Source organism: Bos mutus, chromosome 22 (assembly GCF_027580195.1).
Source record: "Bos mutus isolate GX-2022 chromosome 22, NWIPB_WYAK_1.1, whole genome shotgun sequence".
NCBI lineage: Eukaryota > Metazoa > Chordata > Mammalia > Artiodactyla > Bovidae > Bos > Bos mutus.
In genome coordinates this window covers 16751414-16777196 of record NC_091638.1, presented here as the reverse complement: position 1 = coordinate 16777196, position 25783 = coordinate 16751414, and the positions used below count along the sequence as shown (strand labels likewise).

The 25783-nt window shown below is 42.3% G+C and overlaps 1 protein-coding gene, 1 long non-coding RNA gene and 1 pseudogene across 4 annotated transcripts in view; 1 reads left to right on the top strand and 2 right to left on the bottom strand.

Annotated features, from left to right (window-relative positions):
* Window positions 1–262: 262 nt before the first annotated feature.
* On the bottom strand, window positions 263–5239 carry LOC138984743 (uncharacterized). Its single transcript, XR_011462024.1, has 3 exons — window positions 5111–5239; window positions 1286–1380; window positions 263–457 (listed from the first exon to the last, which is right to left on the bottom strand). It is a non-coding gene; the product is annotated as an uncharacterized lncRNA (long non-coding RNA).
* A 12622-nt stretch (window positions 5240–17861) lies between these two features.
* On the top strand, window positions 17862–18968 carry LOC102273758 (ribonuclease H2 subunit B-like; annotated as a pseudogene).
* Window positions 18969–22863: 3895 nt separating this feature from the next.
* The window catches only part of KIF15 (kinesin family member 15), a 57303-nt gene continuing 54383 nt past the window's right edge, over window positions 22864–25783 (bottom strand). For 2 of the 3 annotated variants that reach the window (XM_070360261.1, XM_070360262.1), the window contains exons 33-35: window positions 24616–24781; window positions 24247–24378; window positions 22865–23986 (exon numbers count right to left, since the gene is read on the bottom strand). In XM_070360261.1, coding sequence (XP_070216362.1) covers window positions 23924–23986; window positions 24247–24378; window positions 24616–24781 — 361 coding nt within the window. In that variant the 3' untranslated portion in view covers window positions 22865–23923. Of the gene's footprint in view, window positions 23987–24246; window positions 24379–24615; window positions 24782–25783 lie in introns of all 3 variants that reach the window. The other variant, XM_070360263.1, reaches the window with a different exon arrangement.

Genomic DNA, 25783 nt, shown 5'->3' with positions numbered 1-25783 from the left:
TGGGTAGATTTTATCTTTATTATCCATGATAATGAAAGAGAAGAAATAAAGATAATCTCTACTTCCATGAAGGCAAGGCTGACCTCTAAATCCTCCTGGGAAAGATGAACACAGAATACCCAGTCCCCAACACTGAATATGTAGTCCCCAGCAGATTACAACAATCAGCTCTCATAATATGTGGATCTTAGCAGTGTCTTAAACACATACCTGTGAGCATGCAGTAGATCCTCATGAAACATTCCTTTAGAGAATGAATACTTCTTGTCCCCCACAACAGGCTTGCTCAGACTCCGCTGCTTTCCCCAGGTCCTGCTCAACTGGCAGATGGTGAGAAGAGAATGTCATCTTTTCAGAAGGTGGTGGTGGTCTTCACTGGCAACAGCAGTATTTGTGTTCAGATAGGGTGGTTGTGTGTAAGGCACTCAGGCGCTGTTCTTGATTTCTTTAATTAATCCTGCCAGAAATGAAGTCTGGGGTAAGCAACTTCAGTGGTCATTCAAATTGCAAATTAATGACCTTCATCCCAGATTTGGAGAGTCATAACCTCTGAGTGTGGGGCCCTAGTATCGGTTTTTTAATGAGATCCATAAGTGATTGCTATAGATGGGAAATTCTGATAAGCAACGTTCAAAGTCATTTTCATCTTTGATTCCCCACTGGGATCATCTGTGTATTTTTTAGAACTACCCTCAGAGCTTCTGTCAATTCATCTTTGGCAGAACTCAGATCAATGATATCTCAATGAAGTGGCCCAGGTTATTCTATCACGAGGCTGGGTATACACTGGGAGGCTCCAGGTTCATTCCTGAGACCTAGTAGAGGGTCTGGGCCCTGGGGAGGCCTGCTCCGCACAGACATGAATGGGGGACAGTCAGTCTATCTCATGTTCCCGGCGTCAGCGGATGTGCAGGTGTCTCTAGGAGACAAGGGAGGAGAAACTCACACAAACCCCATAAAGGAACTCTGTAAACGCACAGGTTTTCCCAGGCCCCCAAAAGCAATGGAGGAAGAGCTAGAACATCCCTGCTGGGCGTGGGGAAGCCTCTGGTTCTCACTCCGATTGCCATGGAGATCATCGGAGCAAAAGGAAACCCTTAGAGGATTTAGGAGCATGGGGAGTGGAGCAGGAGAGGGACCTCTGTGACAGCGGGACACAGAGGCCTGGACTTCTCGAAGGAATCCCCCGTGAAGCAGAGCCGCCCAAACCACATTTTAAGGCCTCAGTTTCTCCTTCGCCTCAGACACCATCCCTGCGCAATCTGCGTTATTCATCCCTACCCACCTGGGTGCATGACTGTTGTCTCCTTTTCTTAACATCCCAGGGCTCCTTTCTTTGCTCAAAAAAGGTGACGAGGTTCAGCTTAGAGACAGCAAGACCTGTTTATTAAAAAAAGGAACATGAGTCATCCCCGAGATTCTACAATTTCCAATCTACTACAGTGTTCAGTAGAGAAGATAGGTCACTTTAAGTTATAAAAAATTATTTCATCAAATAGTATTTCCTGACAGCCCCTTTAAAACACTTAGGAAGCATTTCTAATTTGCAGTTCCTTAACTCTACTTCCGAGTACTATTCAATCAAAACCATGTATACATGTTTATACGTGTCTGAGTCCCTTTGCTGTCACCTGAAATCATCACAGCATTGTTAACTGGCTATATCCCAATACAAAATAAAAAAGTTTTTTTTTTTTTTTAAAGGAATAGATATCTGATTTTAAGATGTGGGCAACATCTCATTTCATTTTAAATATCTAGAATGATCACTGATCAAGAGTGAAAGAGCCAGATCAACTCAAGACATGAGGACAAGATGAAACATCCTGAAGATTCTTTTTTGCATCAACAAACCCCTATTTCCTTAAAATGATTTTACTTCTCACCTGTGCTGATTGCAGCATTTTAAGGTACCTGAATTTTAAGCATTTTAAGAGTCCTATAGGACTCCTGTTTTCTTGTCCTGGAGATACAAACTGTAATAAAATGAATTCTTGTACATGACTGTGGAATAAAATTGCAAATTTATAGAACATTTACTTACAAAAGCCTGAACAAAGGTAAGAGCCTCCACTTTTCAAAGCCATCTACAAGTAAAGGAAAATGAAGCAGTCAGGGGGAGTATTCACTTGAAATGTGGTGGGTTTTAACACCCATCTCTCAGTAAATCCCTCCAAAACCCTATTAACGATGATGGGGAAATTATTAGCTTTTCAGTTGAGGAACCTGGGCAGACAGCCCCTGAATCAAATGAATAAAATTAACGTTAGCTGTAATGGGACAAATTGGTATCAGCTGACCAATACACTCATCATCACTGCTGGGATAGTTTTGACAAAAAATAATGACGACGGCAAAAAAAAAAACATTAATCTAGGATATCCCAAGAGGTCCAGTGGTTAATCCTCTGCCTTCCAATGCAGCGGGTGTGGGTTCAATCCCTAGTTGGGGAATTAAGATCCCACATGCTACGCAGTTTCGGAAAAAAATTAATACAATTAATCACGAGAGCAGGTTAAACACATTTAAAACCATATATAACTGTCATGTCCTGTACTTGGGTGTATTTTAAATAGGAAGTCTTGCCTTGAGGCAACTGAGAGCTCTCTCTTTCAGAACTTTGAGTTATTCTAAGCCATATAGCGGAGAAGGTAATGGCACCCCACTCCAGTACTCTTGCCTGGAAAATCCCATGGACGGAGGAGCCTGGTGGGCTACAGTCCGTGGGGTCGCTAAGAGTCGGACACGACTGAGCGACTTCACTTTCACTTTTCCCTTTCATGCATTGGAGAAGGAAATGGCAACCCACTCCAGTGTTCTTGCCTGGAGAATCCCAGGGATGGGGGAGCCTGGTGGGCTGCCGTCTATGGGGTCGCACAGAGTCAGACATGACTGAAGCCACTTAGCAGCAGCAAGCCACATAGCAACAGCTTTACTGCTGCACTTTCATTATCCTTGTCTACACAGACTGGTGCTACATCCAGACAGGACCTAGACATTGCGTATTCTTCTTCTTCACTGATATGCCAGGACCCACCCTCACAACCAGTGGGAATCTTGTATCAACACATCCCCAAGGTGACCTGACAAAAAGGGAACATTTTCAACATTTGCACACTGGTAATTCATGGCAGGAATTCCTCATGCTCTGAAGAGACCTTGGATGGAGAAAATGGAGAGAAGGCGATGGGATATGAGAGGAATATCTTAAAGAGCTAACCTGGGGTATTACTAAAAAAAAAATGTATTAAAAACTAAGTTTGTCAGCACCACCCAGAGGTCAGAAGTAAATGTTCACAATTTCTAAGTACATGGGATTTCAGTAAGGGGGACCCAGCCTCTGATGTGGATCCCAGACTTTACCTGAAAACCTGCCACTTCCTCCTCTTCCTCCTCCATTTCTGGGTTTCTTTCTCTGGCCATATTATGCAGAGAAATCACACCTGTGCATCTTTGAAGCATCAGCTCTGCCCTTTCACCTGTTCACGCTCTGAGGCAGGTGGCCCTTGAAATGCAGAAAGGCCACAGCGTCCCATCCTTTGTCATGTGACAGAGTCAGGAAAAAATGAGCTCCTACATCTCCTTCCCTGTTTTCCTAAGCCCTTCGGTCTCAGAGTCAGCCACCACAGCTGTGAGAACAATGGGGAATGTGGGTGGCACCCACAGAGGCTATTAACCTTTCCTCAAACCAAAGGCTGGACTCAACTCTAAGTGCCTCTAACTCAACATAGTTCATATTTCAGAACCAATGACAGGCAAACTAAATTAAAAAGAAATGGATGGAGAAGGAAATGGCAACCCACTCCAGTATCCTTGCCTGGGAAATCCCATGGACAGGGGAGCCTGGCGGGCTGCAGTCCATGGGGTTACAAAAGAGTCAGACACAATTTGGCAACTAAACATCAACAGCATTTTGATGTATAATAAAAACAAAACGTCTGCTCAAAAAAAAAAAAAGAAAGAAAAAGAAATGGAATTTCTACATTAACTGAAATGGTTTATGCACCCCCTTCACAGAGTATTTCTAAGACCCTTATTAAAGATAAAATGGAAAAAACACAAACTTCTCAAGTGCTGGAATCTCAAAGAAAGCATCTGAACCAGTAAAGATAAGAAGTCAGAGGATAAATGGATAGCAGACGACTAAAGCACAAGGAATGACACAGTATCACTGCCTGGGCGTTTTTGGCAAAAATAAATAAAATCTTAACCTGAAACAATCATGAAAATGTCACTTTTTTGCAAATTTCAATCCATACAAACTTTCCATTTCTTCTTCCCATTTCATCCATTTCTTTCTGTGTTCCTAATAGTACATTTAAATAGCAAGACTTTCCTAATTATAGAAAATAGACTCTCTGACTTTTTTAGAACATTATGAGGGATTCAAGATTATTAAGGTCATCCTGTTTATATGTGCATTTTCTTTTTTTAAACTTTTTATTTTATATTGGAGTATATACAGTTGATTAACGATGTATTATTTTCAGGTGTACAGTAAGTCAGTTATATGTGCATTTTCTCAATCCTGTTCCAAGTGAAAAATGTATCCAGATATAATCACTACATTTTCTCCCACTTACCTAAAATCCAAACACCTAAACCCAACTCAGCGGGGATCTTGGATAGCAGTACATTCCCTTGTTGATGTCTCACTAAGGGAACATTTCTAATACTTGAAACTTACAAACTCATGGTGGTAATTCTTCATCCTCTATAAGTAGGCTGGATTCAGACAAAGGAGAAAAGGTTCTGGGACAAAAGAGTATTTTAAAGAGTTGGCCATGACTATCACAAGAATAAAAGGGAAAAAAATCAGGTTGAAAACAACCTCACTAGGCAAGAAATCAGGAGAGAATTAATAATTTGGACATTCTCAATCCATGGCATTTCAGGAGGAAAAGGGGACACAGCTTCTAAACCAGGACAGGGTATTCAGCTGGTGACGATGGTTTAGTCCAACTCTTGCTACCCCACTGACTGTAGCCTGCCAGGCTCCTCTGTCCATGGGATTTCCCAGGCAAGAATACTGGAGTGGGTTGCCATTTCCTTCTCCAGGGCACCTTCCTGACCCAGGGATCAAACCCAGGTCTCCTGTATATATATTTACCTGAGATGCTCCTCTTCTTCCTCCTGCTCCAAGTTCTTTTCTCATCAATATTGTGTTGAGCGGGGCTTCCCTGACGGTCCAGTGGTTAAGATTCCATGCTTCCAATGCAGGGGGTATGGGTTCTGGTCGGGGAACTGGGATCCCGCATGCCGTGAGGTTTGGCCATAAAGTTTAAAAAAAAAAAAGTTGAGGAATGACATCAGCATCTTGAGATTAGGCCTTGGGTGGCGTCAGCACAGCTCCTCCCCCGCTTTCCACCACACCCACAAGCCAAACTTTCAAAGCCCGACTTGAAAAGGTGAAAAGGCCAGTCTCTCCACTCCTTTGTCTCAGAAGAGATTCAGGAAAAAACAGGTCCTACATGGAGACCAAGCTGTGAGTTTGTCCTTTGTCGTCTACACGTGTTCTCTCTTCATAAACGTCCCAAAAACAGTGCAGGCGGGGTATGCGGGCTGCACTGCGTTCCCCTTCCAAGCCTGCGTAGAGCAGACTGCTGCCTCTTTCTGAGGTCGGCCTCAGCTCTCACAGATGTACTCAGAAGGCCACGTGCTTAACCCTGGCCGCACCTCAGAATCACTGGGAGCACCTACTTAAAGCAGCACTGACTCTCCCACAGGACCAACAGACAGGCTCTGGGAAGCACACAGGTGATGCTCGTCTTAATACTGGTCATGAGATCCCAACAGGCACTCAGTTATACACTGAATACGGACGTGTAATCCCTACATATTTTGAATGGCCATCTCACATGCTGTTTCATTTTGTACAGTTTTCCCCAGTTTCCAGGCTGAGTTTATTTCTAGGAAAATGCATTATTTCAGATACATAATTGCACACTTGGGGCTCCTTTTCGTCCCTGAATTATTTAACAGGCTTCTCCATAATACTGCCCGCTCCATTACATGAGTAAGATTATATTTATACATGTATTTATACGATAAGCACGCAAGCATGCATTTACAGTTGTATTATGATTTACTGCTCCTTCTGGCCCATAAAACTGTATCATATGCCATTCTCTTATAAATGACTGTTTAATAATTATACTCAGGAATTACACAGGAGCGAGTAAACTAAAAACTGACCAATGTGCAAATATAATTTATATATATATATATCTCATAAGATTAGGAAATCCTCTAATAATTATCAAAGAAAAACAAAAGGGGGATTTCCCTGGCAGGCCAGTGGTTAAGACTTCACCTTCCAATGTAAGGGGTGCAGGTTTGATCCCTGGTCAGGGAGCTAAGATCATACTTGCCTCAAGGCCAAAAATCCAAAACATAAAAACAACAGAAGTAGTATTGTAACAAATTCAAGAGGCTTTTAAAAAAAATGGTCCATGTTAAAAAAAAAATCTTTAAAAATAGAAATAAATAAAGGCGGTTCCCTGGTGATCCAGTGGTTAGGATCCAGAATTTTCACTGCCATGGCCTGGGTTCAGTCCTTGGTCAGGGAAGTGAGATCCTGAAAGCTACGTAGTGCAGGCACCCCCAAAACACCCTGGGACCATCCCAGGGTTGGTCCAGTGGTTGAAGCTCGGAGCTTCCACTGCAAGGGGAACCAGGATCCCTCCTGCCACTCGACCAAACAAACAAACTTCAGCAGTTCCTTGCTGCAAACTGAATAAAGTTCAAGTTAAAAAAAAAAAAAACAACAAAAACCTGGATACTCTGCAGTCATGAAACAAGAGAATGAAGGGGATTAGAATTAAGAAACAGTAATCAAAGAGACTGGCCTTTTATTTTAACATAAAAGTTATGCAAACATGGAATCTCTGATGTATAAAATCTTGTGCATTTTATTAAGTTGGAACTGGACATTTTTATTGATAGATTATTTTTTAAAAAGAGTGAATATCACAAGATATATTGGAGCCTGACTTCTGTTCTCTGAAATTCATTCATTTATATCTCCTTAAGAATTGATTCCTTTTCTTCAAGAGGGAAGGCCATCTCATCAAAATGACAGAGCACTGACATCTGCAGTAGGAAAAAATTTACTGTCTCCATTAAGCACTTCATACATCCTGAACTAGAGAACAGTTCTATTCCAGTAACTGCCAAGCAAATGGATACACCATTTCTGCCCAAGACATAATGATTTCTGTACATTCACCTTACTCCTTTTATTATAAATGTGTGGTGTTACAGGCACATACCTGCATAATCCTGAAAATTTAGTGTCTGATTCTAGTCATTAATATGAACAACAAATTGGTTTCAGTCCTTAAGAGTATATTAAAAGTCAGGCTGAAGTATTACTTGGACTCAACACCAAGACATCAAGGTCATTTTGTGAATTACACTAAATTGATAGAAATTATAATCCCAGTCTCTTTTTGCTAGTTCAGCTCAAGCTTCAGAATTATTTCATCTTCCTGTGTGGCTAATGCAGAATCAAACCTGAAGAAGCACATTCTCTGACATGAACATGTACCTAAATTCCTGACACCCTTTCTTCCATTGAGAAAGGAGACTCATGGAGAGTACCCTTTCAGATTGAAAGAAAAAAATTATCACCTGACTCCTTTCTATGCCAGGATGGGTTCAGTGTGATGGTCAAGACAGCCAGTACTTACACTGGAGGGAGGTAGGCATAAACCTAGGTACGGGTCTGTGGAACTTTCCTGGTGGACCAGTGGTTAGGACACCACCCTTTCACTGCTGTGGGCGGTGGTTCACTCCCTGATTGTGGAACTAAAATCATGCATGCTACATGTGGTGCAGCCAAAAAAACAGAAAGGAAAAAAAAAAATCTAGGTATGGGTTTGTTATTGTGAGACTTCATCTTTCCTCAGAAGCACAAATATCTTAGTTTTGGAAAATGGAAGATATTTGCGAAAAACTTCATCCCAGTCATTAATTACTAAAAAACAACTACAATCTACTAGTTATTTCCACAGAGATTATTAAAGAGTTTTGAGAGACTTTTTTTTTTTATCCCAAAAATAAAAGTCAGAAAGAGGCTCAAGTGAAGGAAGCAGGAAATACTGAGTTGACCATAGAAACTGGAAATACACAGGAGACTGAAAGATTTTACAGAGGCAATAAATAATGCTCGAATCAAAAATCTGGAGGCCCATCAAGGGGAAGGAGAGCCGACCTAAAAAGTTCCCAATGGCCAAATGGAGATCGCCTTGAACAACAAAATAAAGAGCACAGCAGTGAATGATAACATAAAATATTCAATAAATACCTAGGGCTCCGAATCAATCTTAGAAAAATAACTACAGGAATAAATGAAGAAATTTATTCCTTATACAAAAATGATGAATAAACTAGGGAGTTGTTCCTCTTTTATAAGGGCGAAGCTTATTCCAGTCTCCCTGCCCCAGCCTTTCCTTGAGTATGAGATGCACTTAGTGATTTTCTGTAAAGAAGAGAGTATGGAAAAGGAAACCAGGGCTGTCACGGCATGATGGGAAAACTTTTTTCCCGTCACAATATAATGAGGATCTTCCATTTGAAATATCACTTTTCTTTAAATTGATGTTTTCTATGTGTGCTGAGAGCAGGTCCTAGGGGTCATGAACTCCCTGAGCTCACGGGCAGGATGTGGGTCTCATGCCACCATTGCTTTTTCGTTTGGGGGCAGGCCCTGTTGCTGATCAAGCCTGGATAAGTAAACCTGCTTTCTTGAGTCATCGTTAACCTACAGGGGTCTCCCGTATGTTTTTTCCTATAATCCCCTAGTGGGGTTAACCATGTAATCACCTACTTTGTCCCATTATTCTGTGCTATCACAAGTATGACCAAATCAAGAATATGGACTGGATATTTAAGATGTGGGCAATGGCATTTTATGTCATTCTATATTTTTTAGTATTTATTTATTTGGCTGTTGTGGCACACAGAATTTTTGACCTTCATGGCGGCATGTGGGATCTTTAGCTGTGGTATGCTGGGGAATTTTTCTTTTGTGGTGATAAGATGGTCTGGAATTAGACAGTGGTGATGGCTGATAAGTATGTAAATATAATAACAAACTACTGAATTATACACATTAAGTGAGAAATAAATAAAATTCTAAAACCAGGAAAAAAAAGTAATACTGATCTATCAGGCTGCGGGCTGTTGAAACTGGACATTTAATTGTCAGTTCCAGGGCAAGGTTCTATTGATCATCCAGGGTGCACAGCAGAAAGACAAATACAGATAAACAGTTCATCCTCTTATCCAGATAACATACCTCTGAAATGAGGAGACCCAGTGAACAGTTCCCCATCTCCTTAGATGGAGACATGTATCTCTCTGTGCTTTGAAAAATGACTAATCTTCATCTGAGAGAAACATCTCATTGTATCCTATGGTCTTCTGCAGGCACACCTGTTACATTGAGAGTGAGAGGCTCTGGGTCAGCACCAACCATCCTTAGGTATCCAGCAGGTGTCTGGATAGGAGGTAGGGTCTCCTCAGGACAACACTCTGAGATCGACTTTTTGCCCTTTCCACGAACTGCTCAGGGAGGCCAACTCTCAGCACTCTTCACGTCTGGCCTTGGCTGGGCGCCTGACCCATACATGTGACCATACACTGCAGAGCTCTGCATGGCCTTCATCTTCTTCACTGGTACAATAATGGGGTCAGGTGAGATCAGGGAGACCTGAAGATTGTACCTGGGAGCATCAGGGACCCTCAAAGGGGTAGGAGGTAACCGGTGAACAAGAGTTCTGAGACCTGAAGAATGCTAGTAGAAAATGTAAAACAGGATCCTCTTCCACAGGACCTCTCCAGGGCTTTAATGTGCTGATGAGGGAAGCAGGATAGTTACAGCGATTAAGAGCACCAAACCCTGGAGCCACACAGACTTGGGCTGACCTAGTGATTTGGGCATTCATTATCTGTGTGACCTTGGGCAAATCACTCAACTTCTCTGAGACTTAGTTTCCTCATCCCTAAAAAGAGCATCTCCTTTTCATTATAGGGGACTGGAATGCAAAAGTAGGAAGTCAAGAGATACCTGGAGTAACAGGCAAATTTGGCCTTGGAGTACAGAATGAAGCAGGGCAAAGGCTAACAGAGTTTTGCCAAGAGAACACACTGGTCATAGCAAACACCCTCTTCCAACAACACAAGAGAAGACTCTACACATGGACATAATCAGATAGTCAATATCAAAATCAGACTGATTATATTCTTTGCAGCCAAGATGGAGGAGCTCTATACAATCAGCAAAAACAAGACCAGGAGCTGACTGTGGCTCAGATCACGAACTCCTTATTGCCAAATTCAGACTTAAAGAAAATAGGGAAAACCACTAGACCATTCAGGCATGACCTAAATCAAATCTCTTTTAATTATACAGTGGAAGTGACAGATAGATTCATGGGATTAGATCTGATAGACAGAGTACCTAATGAACTATAGATGGAGGTTCGTAACATTGTACAGGAGGCAGGGATCAAGACCATCCCCAAGAAAAAGAGATGCAAAAAGGCAAAATGGTTGTCTGAGGAGGCCTTACAAATAGCTGTGAAAAGAAGAGAAGTGAAATGCAAAGGAGAAAAGGAACAATATTCCCATTTGAATGCAGAGTTCCAAAGAATAGCAAGGAGAGATAAGAAAGCCTTCCTCAGTGATCAGTGCAAAGAAACAGAGGCAAACAATAGAATGGGAAACACTAGAGATCTCTTCAAGAAAATTAGAGATACCAAGGCAACATTTCATGCAAAGATGGGCTCAATAAAGGACAGAAATGGCATGGACCTAACGGAAGCAGAAGATATTAAGAAGAGGTGTAAAGAATACAAAGAAGAACTATACAAAAACATCTTCACGACCCAGATAATGATGGTGTGATCACTCACTTAGAGCCAGACATCCTGGAATGCGAAGTCAAGCAGGCCTTAGGAAGCATCATTATGAACAAAGCTAGTGAAGGTAATGGAATTCCAGTTGAGCTATTTCAGATCCTAAAAGGTGATGCTGTGAAAGTGCTGCACTCAATATACCAGCAGGTTTGGAAAACTCAGCAGTGGCCACAGGACTGGAAAAGGTCAGTCTTCATTCCAATCCCAAAGAGAGGCAATGTCAAAGAATGCTCAAACTACCGCACAATTGTACTCATCTCACATGCTAGCAAAGTGATGCTCAAAATTCTCCAAGCCAGGCTTCAGCAGTACTTGAACCGTGAACTTCCAGATGTTCAAGCTGGTTTTATTTATTTATTTTTTTAATTTTATTTTTAAACTTTACATAATTGCACTAGTTTTGCCAAATATCAAAAGGAATCCGCCACAGGCATACATGTGTTCCCCATCCTGAACCCTCCTCCCTCCTCCCTCCCTCAAGCTGGTTTTAGAAAAGGCAGAGGAACCAGAGATTAAATTGCCAACATCTACTGGATCATCGTAAAAGCAAGAGAGTTCCAGAAAAACATCTACTTCTGCTTTATTGACTATGCCAAAGCCTTTGACTATGTGGATTACAACAAACTGTGGAAAATTCTTAAAGTGATGGGAATACCAGACCACCTGACCTGCCTCCTGAGAAATCTGTATGCAGGTCAAGAAGCAACAGTTAGAACTGGACATGGAACAATAGACTGGTTCCAAATCGGAAAAGGAGTACATCAAGGCTGTATATTGTCACCCTGCTTATTTAACTTATATGCAGAGTACATCATGAGAAATGCTGGATTAGATGAAGCACAAGCTGGAATCAAGATAGCTGGGAGAAATATCAATAACCTCAGATATGCAGATGACACCACCCTTATGGCAAAAAGCAAATAAGTACCAAAGAGCCTTTGGATGAAAGTGAAAGAGGGGAGTGAAAAAGTTGGCTTAAAACTCAACATTCAGAAAACGAAGATCATGGCATCTGGTGCCATCACTTCATGGCAAATGGATGGGGAAACAGTGGAAACAGTGGCAGACTTTATTTTGGAGACTCCAAAATCACTGCAGTTGGTGACTGCAGCCATGAAATTAAAAGATGCTCCTTGGAAGAAAAGTTACGACCAACCTAGACAGCATATTAAAAAGCAGAGACATTACTTTGCCAACAAAGGTCCGTCTAGTCAAGGCTATGGTTTTTACAGTGGTCATGTATGGATGTGAGAGCTGGACTCTAAAGAAAGCTGAGCGCTGAAGAACTGATGCTTTTGAACTGTGGTGCTGGAGAAGACTCTTGAGAGTCCCTTGGACTGCAAGGAGATCCAACCTGGAGGATTCAATATGTCAAAGTGGGGCTTATCAAGTCTGTATATCACAGCTTGGCCTTGGTCCCTGTGGGAGCTCAGAAAAAGCAGCACATAGTTCCCTGGGGGTTTGGAAGGATGACCAGGAGGTTTCCAGGGAGAGGGGAAGGGGAAGGGAATCCAAGGCAAAAGAAAAAGCACAAAAGCATGGAGGTGGGATGACAGGAGTGGACTCGACAACTGCTCAGATGCAGACGTGGGGGAAACTCAAGCATGGTGAGCAGGAGTGTGAGGGAGGCAGCAAGGGAGAAGCTGGACAGGTGGGCTGGACTGGAGCCCAGTCACTAGGAGCCACAAAAGAGCCCTAGAAAGCTCCTCTGTCAACTGCAGGAAGCGGTGGAGGAGAGCAATGGCGTGCTACATGCATGGGGAGGAGGGGCCCGCCTGGGGACGACCCTTGTCATCCCCAGCCTGATGGCTAAGATGGTCCTCTCTCTTGCAGGGAACACGGAAGGAGACCCGAATCCAGCCGTCAGGCTCAGGAGAGCTGAGAGGGCTCTCAGACAACCAGGGAAGCCCCGAGGGGTTGGAGTTGGGTGAGCATTACACTTGAAGCTACTCAAGGAATGAGGGTGCAGGCAACACACAGACGATTTTGACTGACATTCACATGAGATAAGACACAAACCACTCAACATCACAGTAATCTAAGTCTATGCCCCAACCACTAACACCAAAGAAGCTGAAGGGGAATGATACTATGAAGACCTAGAAGACCTTCTAGAACTAACACCAAAAAAAAAGATTTCCTTTTCATTATAGGGGACTGGAATGCAACAGTAGGAAGTCAAGAGCTACCTGGAGTAACAGGCAAGTTTGTCTTGGAGTACAAAATGAAGCAGGGCAAAGGTTAACAGTTTTGCCAAGAGAACACACTGGGTCATAACAAACACTCTCTTCCAACAACACAAGAGATGACTCTACACATGGACATCTCCAGATGGTCAATACTGAAATCAGATCGATTATATTCTTGCAGCAAAAACAAGACCTGGACCTTACTGCGACTAGATCAGGAACTCCTGATTGCCAAATTCAGACTTAAACTGAAGAAAGTAGGGAAAACCACTAGACCATACAGGTATGACCTAAATCAAATCCCTTATGATTACACAGTGGAGGTGACAAATAGTCACGAGATCAGATCTGATAGGGTTTCTGAAGAACTATGGATGGAGGTCCATAACACTGTACAGGAGGCAGTGACCAAAATCATCCCAAGGAAAAAGAAATGCAAGAAGGCAAAGTGGTTGTCTGAGGAAGCTTTACAAATAGCTGAGGAAAGAAGAGAAGTTAAAGACAAAGGAAAAAGGGAAAAATAGACCTACCTGAAAGCAGAGTTCCAGAGAATAGCAAGAAGAGATGAGAAAGCCTTCCTAAGTGAACAATGCAAAGAAATAGAGGAAAACAATAGAAAGGGAAAGACTAGAGATCTCTTCAAGAAAATTAGAGCTACCAAGGGAACATTTCATGCAAGGATGAACACAGTAAAGGACAGAAGTGGTAAGGACCTAACAGAAGCAGAAGATATTAAGAAGAGGTGGCAACAGTACACAGAAGAACTGTACAAAAAAGGTCTTAATAACCCAGATAACCATGACGCTGTGGTCACTAACCTAGTCAGACATCCTGGACAGTGAAGTCAAGTGGGCCTCAGGAAACATTACTATGAACAAAGTTAGGAGAGGTGATGGAATTTCAGCTGAGCTATTTAAAATCCTAAAAAATGATGCTGTTAAAGTTCTGCATGCAGAAAGTCAGCAAATTTGGAAAGCTCAGCAGTGGCCACAGGACTGGGAAAGGTCAGTTTTCATTCCAATCCCAAAGAAGGGCAATGCCAAAGAATGCTCAAACTACTATACATTTGCGTTCATTTTACATGCAAGTAAGGTTATGCTCAAAATCTTTCAAGCTAGGCTTTGGCAGTTCATGAACTAAGAACTTCCAGATAAACAAATTGCCAACATTGGTTGTATCATAGAGAAAGGAAAAGAATTCAAGGAAAACATCTACTTCTGCTTCACTGACTACACTAAAGCCTTTATGTGGTTCACAACAAATTGTGGAAAATTCTTAAAGAGATGGGAATACCAGACCACCTTACCTGTCTCCTGAGAAACCTGTATGTTGGTCAAGAAGCAACAAAACTGGACATGGAACAAGGACTGGTTCAAAACTGGGAAAGGAGTATAACAGGCTGTATTTTGTCACCCTGCTTATTTTATGTGCCAGTGGCAGCCTGTTCATACAAAGGCCTATGAAGGCCTGGTGCACAACTGAGAAGACAAGAAATCCTCTTGGCTCATCATGGTCACTCACTCACTCCAAGGATTCCACCCAACAGATACTAACTTTAAGCAAGATACTAACCTCAACAGGATACTAACCTCAAGCAGCTCCCACTGGATTAGTCCAAAATAAGCTTTAAATCTAAAGAATCAGACTGCCTACTGTCCAGGTCACAGCCTAACCCCGGGTACGCAGATACAATGAAACAAGGAGAAGCTGGCCTATGACTCCTTATGCGAGAGGCAAAAAGTGACACCTCTGCAGACATGGGGAGCCAGTTTCGGAATTCTCAGCTTCGGAGGAATGTCCAAAACGTTTCGTTCAGTTTTCCCTTCTACTGAAGATATCCCGAATTCCCAAGGTTTTTTTTTTTTTTTTTCCTTTTAGTTGCTGCAACTAATCCCCATGCCGCAACTAAGACCTGGTACAAAGACAGAAAGATTTTTACCAGCGAGATATGGGCAACAGGCTTCTCACCTTGAGTCACGTGGAAAGTAGTGTTCAGGCAAAAGGGCTTAAAATGAAAGACAGTGCAGGTAGGTGTGTGTCTTCCTCGAAAGCGGACTATCCCAATAGGAGATCAGATTTTACGTTCCAGCTAAGAGAACAAGCCTCAGTCCCCGAAATCTCTTCCCACCTACAATGGATGAAGATTGGGCGACTTCGATTCGACGTATACTCTCCTGCTCCCGTTATCTGCAGCGCCAGGCTGCGGATGAGGCGATTCCCGGCGTCCCCAGCCCCACTCCAGCCCCGCCAGCCCCGCGAGCCCCGCAGCGCCCCTCCTCCGCATTCCCCACTATCCAGCCCGCCGCAGCAGCGTCCCGGGGTCCACCTTGTTTCCACAGGCCAGCTTCAGCGAACCGAATGTGCCCCGGGTGCACAGGAACTTGAATACTTCCCAGAAGCAGCGCACATCACTCCAGGCAGCAGGAGGTGCTGGAATCCGGGGGAGCCGTCGGGGAAGGCAGCGGCGCACACCTTACCCCAAGCGGCCTTTGGCCTTCCTGCCACGTGTGCGCTCGCCGCGACAGACACCAGGCTAGATCGAGAGAGTTCAGCGATTGGACGGCGGCCCCACGTGACGGGACGCTCACGTTGGTTGGGTGGCCAATAGAGGCTCAGCGAAGGCCTGGAGGGGCGGTTGCCGGCAGAGACGCTGGGAGCCTTGCCTCCATGGTATGCTGCTTTCCGCGTTAGGTTTAACTGCGCAGAACACTCCTGGCCAGATGTATGAGGTCGACTGTGGTACTGTGGTTGCTGTTGTGGAATAACTCTTCGTGGCCTAGCAGTTTGAATCCTTGTCGTTCGGTGTCAATATGGGCTTCCCCTCCCAGGTGTCGCCCCACATCTGTTCAATTGGACTGTGTGTTTTAACAAGTCTCCCGGGAGATCTACATGCGCCTTACATATGCTTGGGCACAGAGTGCCAGAGACCTGCACACTCAGCAAGAAAGCGGACTTGGGTTAAGGCTTCTGACAATTCAAAAGGCCCAGATGTCCCAGTGCCCAATATCGTGAGCAGCTCATTACCGTTGCTACAAATGTTTGAGTAAACAGATTATGATTTGATGATAAAAGATAAAATTAAGAAACTTATTAATACGATGATGTTAACTAGAGCACCCTGAACTGGGACTATGGAGGGCAAGGAATACCTTATCCCACATTTATTTAAAAAGCAATGAAAACAAACCTCAGAGATGGCTAATGGACAAAAGATGATCCATTGAGTTCTGGGAGACCCACTCAAACTCTCCCTCAACTTCAGGGGCCAAAGTCACAAATTTAAGAGGCTACAGGGCCCAGGGAGGGAATATGAATGTGCAAAATTCCCCACACCGGTTACAGTGAGACAGGAAGGATGGGTGTGGCCTGTGATGACCTAGGGAGTGAATATCTTGTGTCTTACGCCTTCTCTCCAACCTTCCCTCAGTCTCTTCCTCTCTTCACTCTGTCCATTTCTCAGTTAAACCAATGAGCTAATAATAATATATACTCTGCTGCTGCTAAGTCGCTTCAGTCGTGTCCGACTCTGTGCAGTCATAGACAGCAGCCCACCAGGCTCCCCCATCCCTGGGATTCTCCGAGCAAGAACACTGGAGTGGGTTGCCATTTCCTTCTCCAATGCATGAAAGTGAAAAGTGAAAGTGAAGTCGTGTCTGACTCTTAGCAACCCCATGGATTGCAGCCCACCAGGCTCCTCCATCCATGGGATTTTCCAGGCAAGAGTTACTGGAGTGGGGTGCCATTGCCTTCTCCAAATATATACTCTGGGCCAGGCCTATTACAGGCAGCAGAGATGCCAGGATGACTTAAGCTCCTGGCATTCCTCCAGTTTTGGCTTTTTGCAAAACTCAATTCTAACTCCGTCCTGAGCTGGCCTAAGGCTTTATCTCCTTTTCCTTTATCTGATTGACTTTATGTATTGAATTGTGGCCCCTAAAAAGACGTTTTGAAGTCCTCATCCCCAGTACTTGTGAATGTGACCTTATTTGGAAAAGGAGTTTTCTCATCCTGCAGCGGCTTGAAGCAGGATTTCAGTTGCCAGCCAGAGTGCCGTAATTCTAGGCTGCAGCAGTTACCTTCATGGTAATTGGAATCACTTTTATGAGGCATTTCTTCTGGCTTTTATGTGGCCAATCATCTTTCTTTGCCTGAAGTGAGTATATACCAGGCAGAGCAAGGTATATACTTGGTGTATCTCAGGGGCCTCCCATGTGTGAGCACACACCTCTTAGCCAAGATGGGTTCTAGCGGAGAGGCCTATGGGTAGGTTGCTATCACTTACATGAGGTGATGCCCTCTCCCTTTTGACCTCCGAGGAACTTTTCTGTGCATGTATAGTTGGGAAGGTCTCACTGACCTTGAGAATGAGAAATACGAGGTCTCTTATCTGGGCAGGGCTCAGCTCTTCTCTAAATCCTGCTACTTTGGAGTATCTGTCCACAGGGAATAATTCCAGCTGCTGAGCCTGGGGCCCATCTATCTCTTGCCTCAGAGTCATTGCAAATGTAGGCAAATTAAGGTCATTAGAGTGAGTCCTACTCTGACTAGTGTTCTTAGAAGGACATATGTACACCTATGGCTGATTCATGTTGTTTTGACAGAAAACAAAATTCTATAAAGCAATTACCCTTCAATTAAAAAACAAAAAGGAGACAGAGGTGGGAGAAAGCCACGTGGCCATGGAAGCAGAGACTGGAATCATACATCAAAAAACCAAGGGACCTTCTCCCGCCATTGGCCACTGAGGGCTGAGGCCTGAGGCTGCCGGAAGCAGATAAGCGGCATGTCCGGCGGTGCCAACAGCAGGGACGGGGCTCACGCCTGGCCGCACGTGTTCCTGCTCCCTGCATTCTCAAAATGACAACATTTTTGAGATGGAAAACAGATTAGCGGTTGCCGGGATTAGAGAGTATTTAAAGGATGCTTCAAAGAAGATGAAAAGTAGGCTTGTGTTGGTAAAACTGGCTAACCCATGTTCAGGGGAAGGAGCCATTTACTTGTTCAATATGTGTCTACTGCAGCTTTTGAAATAAAAGTTTTCAAGGAAAAAAACCCATTCTTGGTTTATAAATGAATCAGTTCCATCAGGAGGTCTTCTTCACTTTGCCACACCTGTGGACCCGCTGTTCTGCTTCTCCACTACCTTATAAAGGCCGATAAAGAGGGGAAGTTTCAGCCCCTGGATCAAGTTGTGATGGATGACATGTTCCCAGATTGCATCTTGTTGCTGAGACTTCTTGAACTTGAGAAGTTACTTTGACACATTACAGAAGAAAAAGAAATAGATATGAAGAAATACTGCAAGTACAGCAAAGAGAAGACATTAAAATGGTTAGAAAAAAAGGTTAATCAGACTATGGCAGCATTAAAAACCAGTAAGGTAAATGTCAGTGCCTGGGTACAGTCTACTGCATTTTTCTCTGGTGGCCAGGTTTCCAGTGACAAAGACAAGGATTATGTTTGTTATGCCCATGGTCTGATATCTGATTATATCCCTAAACAAGTGATGACATCTAAATATTTAAAGCTTCCAAAACCTCCAGCTTCAGTGCCGAACCTTCCATCAGAGAAAGCAAAGTTATCAGATGAGCCTGTAAAGTCAAAAGAAGATTACACTAGGTTTAATTTCAAAGACTTCAAGACTGTAAAGGAAAATAGCAAAATGACCACAGCTCAGAAGGCTCAGGCTAAAGTTGACAAGAGTGGAATGAAAAGTATTGATTCCTTTTTTGGTGCAAAACATGTTAAAAAAAAAATTAGATTTGAACCGTTGAAAGTGAAATTGAGCAAAAATATCTGCCTTCTTCATGTCCCACTTTCATCCTTCCTCCTTGCTGCTGTACTTCCGAACCCTTAATTATCACCTTTTGAAAAAAGATAGGATGAGGGCAATTTTCAGATTCACTCAAACATTTCTTTGAATTTTGTGTTTCCTGAATATGGGAAAAGTAATTGGGAAACATCATGGATTATATATAGCCTTTGGAATTTATTTGACATCATGAAAAGTAATCAAGTGAGTAGAATTAACCTTTAGCATCACAAATTCCTCAATAAACTGACATGTGACAAAAAAAAAAAACCAAGGGATGCCAAGGGTTGCTAGCAACACCACAAGAGAGGAATGAAACAGATTTTCCTCTGGAGCCCTCAGTCTTGACTTTGAAAAGCCCTAACTGAACATCCGGTCTCCAGAACTGTGCAAGAATAAATTTGTTGTTTTAAGCCATCTAGTCTATGATACTTTGTTGCAGCAGCCCTGGGGAACTCATACAGATTGTTGATGAGTAACTAAATCAATCTAGAAAAGAAATGGAAAATTTTGTTCGAGCCAAAACTGAGGATTTATAATGTGGTCAAAACATCTCAGAAAGCTGAGAACTGTTCTACCTGTTAAAAGTCAAGGCACAGTTATATGTTTTTGAAGAAAGAGGGCTGTACATCAAATGATGTATTATTGACAGTTTAGATAACCGAGAACTAAACACCATGTGATCCCTTATGAAATCAAGAAGGAATATTATTTCAAGGAGTTGTCTTCCTGATGCTAGAATATTGTTCTTTTATGGCTGAGCAGCCATTTATGTCAATGGGGAAGGTTTGGCTGACGCACAATGCAGAATCAGGACAAAAGATGTCAAAGAACAAAGATTTTTTAAGTTACATTTTTCTTGTCTTGCTATAAAATGTGAATTTTATTTCAGGAGGTGATAAGATTCAAGTTTCTTCACTGCCAGCCTCACTACACTACGTTCTCCCACCTCCAGGGCAGTCAGTGTCTGTATGTTACCTTACACTGAATTTTTTTCATTTTTCATTTCTGTCTCTAGTATTATCTGTTGAGAATTCAACCATGCATCAGTTTTCTATTTATTTATTATTTTTGCTGCATCAGGACTTAGTTGCAGCACATGAGGTCTTCCTTGTGACATACAGGATCTTTCATTTTGGCGCAGGGACTCCAGAGCTCGTGGGTTCACTAGTCGTGGCGCGCAGGCTTACCTGCCCCACAGCATGTGGGACCTTAGTTCTCTGATCCTGGTTCGAACTAATGTCCCCAACATAGGAAGGCGGATTTTTAACCACTGGACCACTAGAGAAGTTCCTGCATTAATTTTCTAAAATTGTTTTTCTGCAGCATGACTGAGGTATAATTTACAAACCATAAAATTAACCTATAGTGCAGGTAGTTCATTCTTAGCAATTTTATCGAGTTGTACAATCAGCTCCAAAAACCAGATGTACAACATTTCCATAATATCACAAAGTTTCCTTTTGCCCATACAGAAATTCCCACTCCCGCCTCCAAGCAACCAATTATTTGCTGTCACTTTTATGGACATTCCCATAAACAGAATCATATAGTATGTGGTCTTTTGGGTCCCTCTTCTTTCATTTAGTATCTTTTTCCCCCAAGGTTCATGCATATTGTAGTATATATCAGTTTTTTTGTTTGTTTGTTTTTTACTGTCTATCATATGTAGAAAGTGTTCAATATCGTTAGTCTTTAGGAAAATATAAGTGACACAGTACTTCACACCTGAGAAGATGACTACAGTAAAAACCTGACAGTAACAAGTGTGGAAGAAGATGTGGAGAAACTGGAACACCCTACTAGTGGAAACATAACAAAGCAGTCGAACGGTACATTTAGAAAACAGGCAGTATCTTTAAAAGTTAAACACACACTCACCAGATGACCCAGCAATTTCACCCCTAGGTATCATAAGAGATGTGAAACGTATTTTCACATCAAGACTTACATGGAAGTATTTATAGCAGCATTATTCTTAGTAGCTTTCAACTGCCAACAGATCAAATTATAACTGAGTGCCTTCTGAGGATAGACCCTTCCTCTGCTTTAGCTCCTCCATAAGTACCTAGATAATAGGATCTGATGGCATATTTCCTGAGGTGTTTTATAGATACTAAACACCCTGCTAAATGGAAGGAGTTAATGACCATGAGTGCATAGCCCCTGACCTTCTGGCACCTAAGGATTGATAATCTGATGTGATAGCACCCTGTTACCTCACTATCAGCCAATCAGAGTTCCTTTCAGTTCAGTCGCTCAGTCGTGTCCAACTCTTTGTGACCCCACGAACCACAGCACACCAGGCCTCCCTGTCCATCACCAACTAACTCCCAGAGTTCACCCAAACTCATGTCCATTGAGTCAATGATGCCATCCAACCATCTCATCCTCTGTCATCCCCTTCTCATCCTGCCCTCAATCCCTCCCAGCATCAGGGTCTTTTCAAATGAGTCAGCTCTTCGCATGAGGTGGCCAAAGTACTGGAGTTTCAGCTTCAGCATCAGTCCTTCCAATGATCACCCAGCACTAATCTCCTTTAGGATGGATTGGCTGGATCTCCTTGCAGTCCAAGGGACTCTCAAGAGTCTTCTCCAACACCACAGTTCAAAAGCATCAATTCTTCAGCTCTCAGCTTTCTTTATAGTCCAACTCTTACATCCATATATGACCACTGGAAAAACCATAGCCTTGACTAGATGGACCTTTGTTGGCAAAGTAATGTCTCTGCTTTTGAATATGCTGTCTAGGTTGGTCATAACTTTTCTTCCAAGGAGCAAGCGTCTTTTAATTTCATGGCTGCAATCACCATCTGCAGTGATTTTGGAGCCCAGAAAAATAAAGTCAGCCACTGTTTTCCCATCTATTTGCCATGAAGTGATGGGACCAGATGCCATGATCTTTGTTTTCTGAATGCTGAGCTTTAAGCCAACTTTTTCACTCTCCTCTTTCACTTTCATCAAGAGGCTCTTTAGTTCCTCTTTGCTTTCTGCCATAAGGGTGGTGTCATCTGCATATCTGAGGTTACTGATACTTCTCCCGGCTATCTTGATTCCAGCTTGTGCTTCTTCCAGCCCAGGTTTCTCATGATGTACTCTGCATATAAGTTAAATAAGCAGGGTGACAATATACAGCCTTGACAGACTCCTTTTCCTATTTGGAACCAGTCTGTTGTTCCATGTCCACTTCTAACTGTTGTTTCCTGACCTGCATACAGGTTTCTCAAGAGGCAGATCAGGAGGTCTGGTATTCCCATCTCTTTCAGAATTTTGCACAGTTTATTGTGATCCACACAGTCAAAGGCTTTGGCCTAAGTCAATAAAGCAGAAATAGATGTTTTTCTGGAACTCTCTTGCTTTTTCGATGATCCAGTGGATGTTGGCAATTTGATCTCTGGTCCCTCTGCTTTTTCTAAAGCCAATCAGAGAATGGGGCACAAACTGACCACAAACCCTGGGACACCTCTCCCTCACCTTACCTTTAAAAATGCTTTGCTGAAATCTGTAGGGGAGTTGGTGCCCTGCAGTGAACCCTGCACCTTTCTTCACCACAACCTGGTGTCAGGTGATTGGCTTTACTGCATACGGAGATGTGAGCTAACCCAAGTTTGGTTTGGTAACAAAATGTCCGCTGAGAGGTAAGTAAATAAAATGTGGCATGTCTACAAAATGGAATATTCAGTTCAGTTTAGTTACTCAGTCATGTCCGACTCTTTGTGACCCCATGAATCGCAGCATGCCAGGCCTCCTTGTTCATCACCAACTCCCGGAGTTCACTCAAACTCATGTCCATCAAGTCGGTTACTCCCAATAAATAAAAAGTGCTGATACACAGAAGTTCTTTAAGGGTGTTACAGAGTCCAGGCTTGTTCTGCTCGCTGCATGACAGACCAATTAACCAAGAGACGATGTGTTGAGGCAAGGAATATGACTTTATTTGGAAAGCCAGCAGACTGAGATGATGGTAGACTAATGTCTCAAAGCTACCATCTTATTGGGGTCTGGATGCCAGTTTCCTTTATAGAACAGAGAGTGGGAGAGGTGAAGAAGTAAAGTAAAAAGGCCATTATTCTGGCAAATATCTCCTGGAATGGCCAGTCCCGGGAGGGGATGTGTTAATTCCTTCCTTTCTGTAGTCATCCACAGGTAGACAGGATCCTGAACAAAGGCATTTTGGTTTAACATTCAGGCCAGAGGGACAGGGTTCTCTGAGGCAGGCTATTATGTACGGACAATATCCTTTCAGTGAACAAAACTAATGGGAAGCAAAGGTTAAAGTGAAAGAAACAGATCCAACATGGACTCAATTCTTCCCTGTAACAAGGGCAGGGTTTCTGTTGGCTTTGATCACTGATGACCAGTGCCTGGCATATAGCAGCTGCTCAGTAAGTATATATACTCAATAAGTATATGATGAATGAACACTATAAATTACATTATTAAAATGTATATTTTTAAAGTATTTTATTATATTTTAAAAAGGCCATATTTACAGTCACAAAAAAGGCTCCTGAGAACACTTCAAGGAATATAAAAATAATCTATATTAACAAGTCTGCTATCCATACACACTGCGGAGTCACTAACTTCACTGGAAGTTTTGAAACCCCTGTAATATTGTTGGAGTTTCTGATGCAAGACTCAAAGGAGATTATGGCAGTATAGAAGGAAAAAATTAATCTGGCCAACATCCCTGTTTCCCTGTAAAGCCTCAGTTACAGGCTTTTATTTTAAAAAGGAAAAGGTTTTCCAATATTTACAGGTGACTTTAAAAGCTTTGAAATGGCAGCCTCTAACTGCAGACTGCCAGTTGCCACAGGTATGTACAGATGCGGTGTTCAGAAACTTGAGGGTCAGCCACCACCCCCACCCCCTGCCCCCAGGTACACCATTAATAGTCATGGCTCTTAATTCAGCTCTACTAAGTAGGCATGGGTAGCTCTTACTTTTATAAAAGGGGAAAAAAAGTCTCCCAACAAGGTAGGCAGTTGATCAGGATCTTTATGGCTCATTCTTTTTCCTTTCTTTTAAAAATAAATTTTCAGCACGCAACTTTTCTGACTCCTGGTAAGAAAAAGAAAAGAAAAGAAATTTAGGCTCTAATTCTTATAGGAAGAAGTATTCTCAGAATGCATTAAGTTTAAATTTCCACTGATAAACTCTTAACGGTAAACAAGAATCTCATTGGTACGATAACCGAATTACGCTTGGACTAGCAGTGGCCAACTTTTTTTCCAAGCAGTTGAGTGATTCAATAATTAAATTTTAATTAAATAATCATTTAAAAATCAGCATGAGCCTATTTAGAACAATCAGGAGTTTACCTCAGTAAGTCTGACATTTTCCTTCTTCAACCGCACTACGTACTGGATCTTCTGATGGAGGTTTTGGTGACCCACCAACTTTCCATTCTCCTCGGCCAGACACTCCACCTGTTTCCTTAACATTTCCATCTCCTGTAGGGAAATCAATACAGGGAAGGTAAAAATGAGCTGCTTTGAATTTTTCATTTAAAATAACATTATTGCATGCCTTCCAGGAGGAGAGGGAGGGAGAAACAGAGCCCAGGCTCCCAGCTTTCGTGACCACACATCTCTACGTGCTCTGAGCAACTCTCAACTACAGGGTGCCCAATCCCAGCCAGCACCCTTATGCTGATCGGCTCTGTTCATAAAACCAACACATAAATGCACCTGGCATGTTCTCTCTTTTTCTTCTTTCAGCTCTTCGAACTTTGATCTCAGTTGTTCCTTTTCTTGGAATGCTTTAGACTCCAACATTCTGACTCGTTTGACTTCCTCAGTCATCGTCAGGTAGTCGGTCTCTTTGTTCTGAAGGGTGCTCTGGAGCTGCTCTAGGCTGTAATGGTAACTATCAAGTTATAATATTCCAAAGGGACACAAGTATAAGACAGTACTCAAATCAGACATTTGTCACCCAAGCCCAGGATTTTGATTTGAAAGTATCACTAATATTCAGTCCTCCCCTTCTGACAGAACAGGAAGATAGCAAGAGTTGCAATATAAGCTTTTTTTTTTTAATGCTTGCTTACCCCAAACTTACATTTTTCAAAGTTCCATAATCCATTTTTTTAGACAACAAAAAGTTAGAATGCAGATTTTTAGATGTAGCCCTTGGAGGAAACTGTTACTTAAGTATTATTAGAGTCTGCAAGATTTATTCAGTGCCCCTTAGAGTAATCATTTCTGATTTCAAAAACTGGTTCTCAGACGATGGGAGAGTAGTCATTTCTTCAAGGATGTGCACTTTATGCAACTATCACTTGAAAATAAACATTAAAAAGAAGGGTTACCCCAGAGATTGTCATACTGATTGAAATAAGCCAGACAGAGAAAGACCAATAACCTATGATATTGCTTATATGTGGAATCTAAAAAAATTATACAAATGAACTTACTTATAAAACAGAAACAGACTGACAGACTTGAAGAATGAACTTACAGTTACCAGGGGAAAGGGTGGCAGAGAGAAGTAGACGGGGAGTGTGGGACGGACATGTATACACCACTGTATTTAAAATAGATAACCAAGAAGGGCCTACTGTATAGCACAAGAACTCTGCTCAATATTGTGTAATAATCTAAATGGGAAAAGAATTTGAAAAAGAACAGAAACATATAACTGAATCACTTTACTGTACACTTGAAACTAACATAACATTGTTAATCAACTATACTCCAATATAAAAAAAAGTTGAAGAAAAAGTGTTCAAAAACAACTAAGTGTTCAAGAGGGAAAGGAAAAAGGATTACCAAAAAATTATACAGAATTTCACAAAACTAACTTAATCCTATAACCTTCCCAAAGAAACAAATACTTTTAATTTATTTTACAATGCAT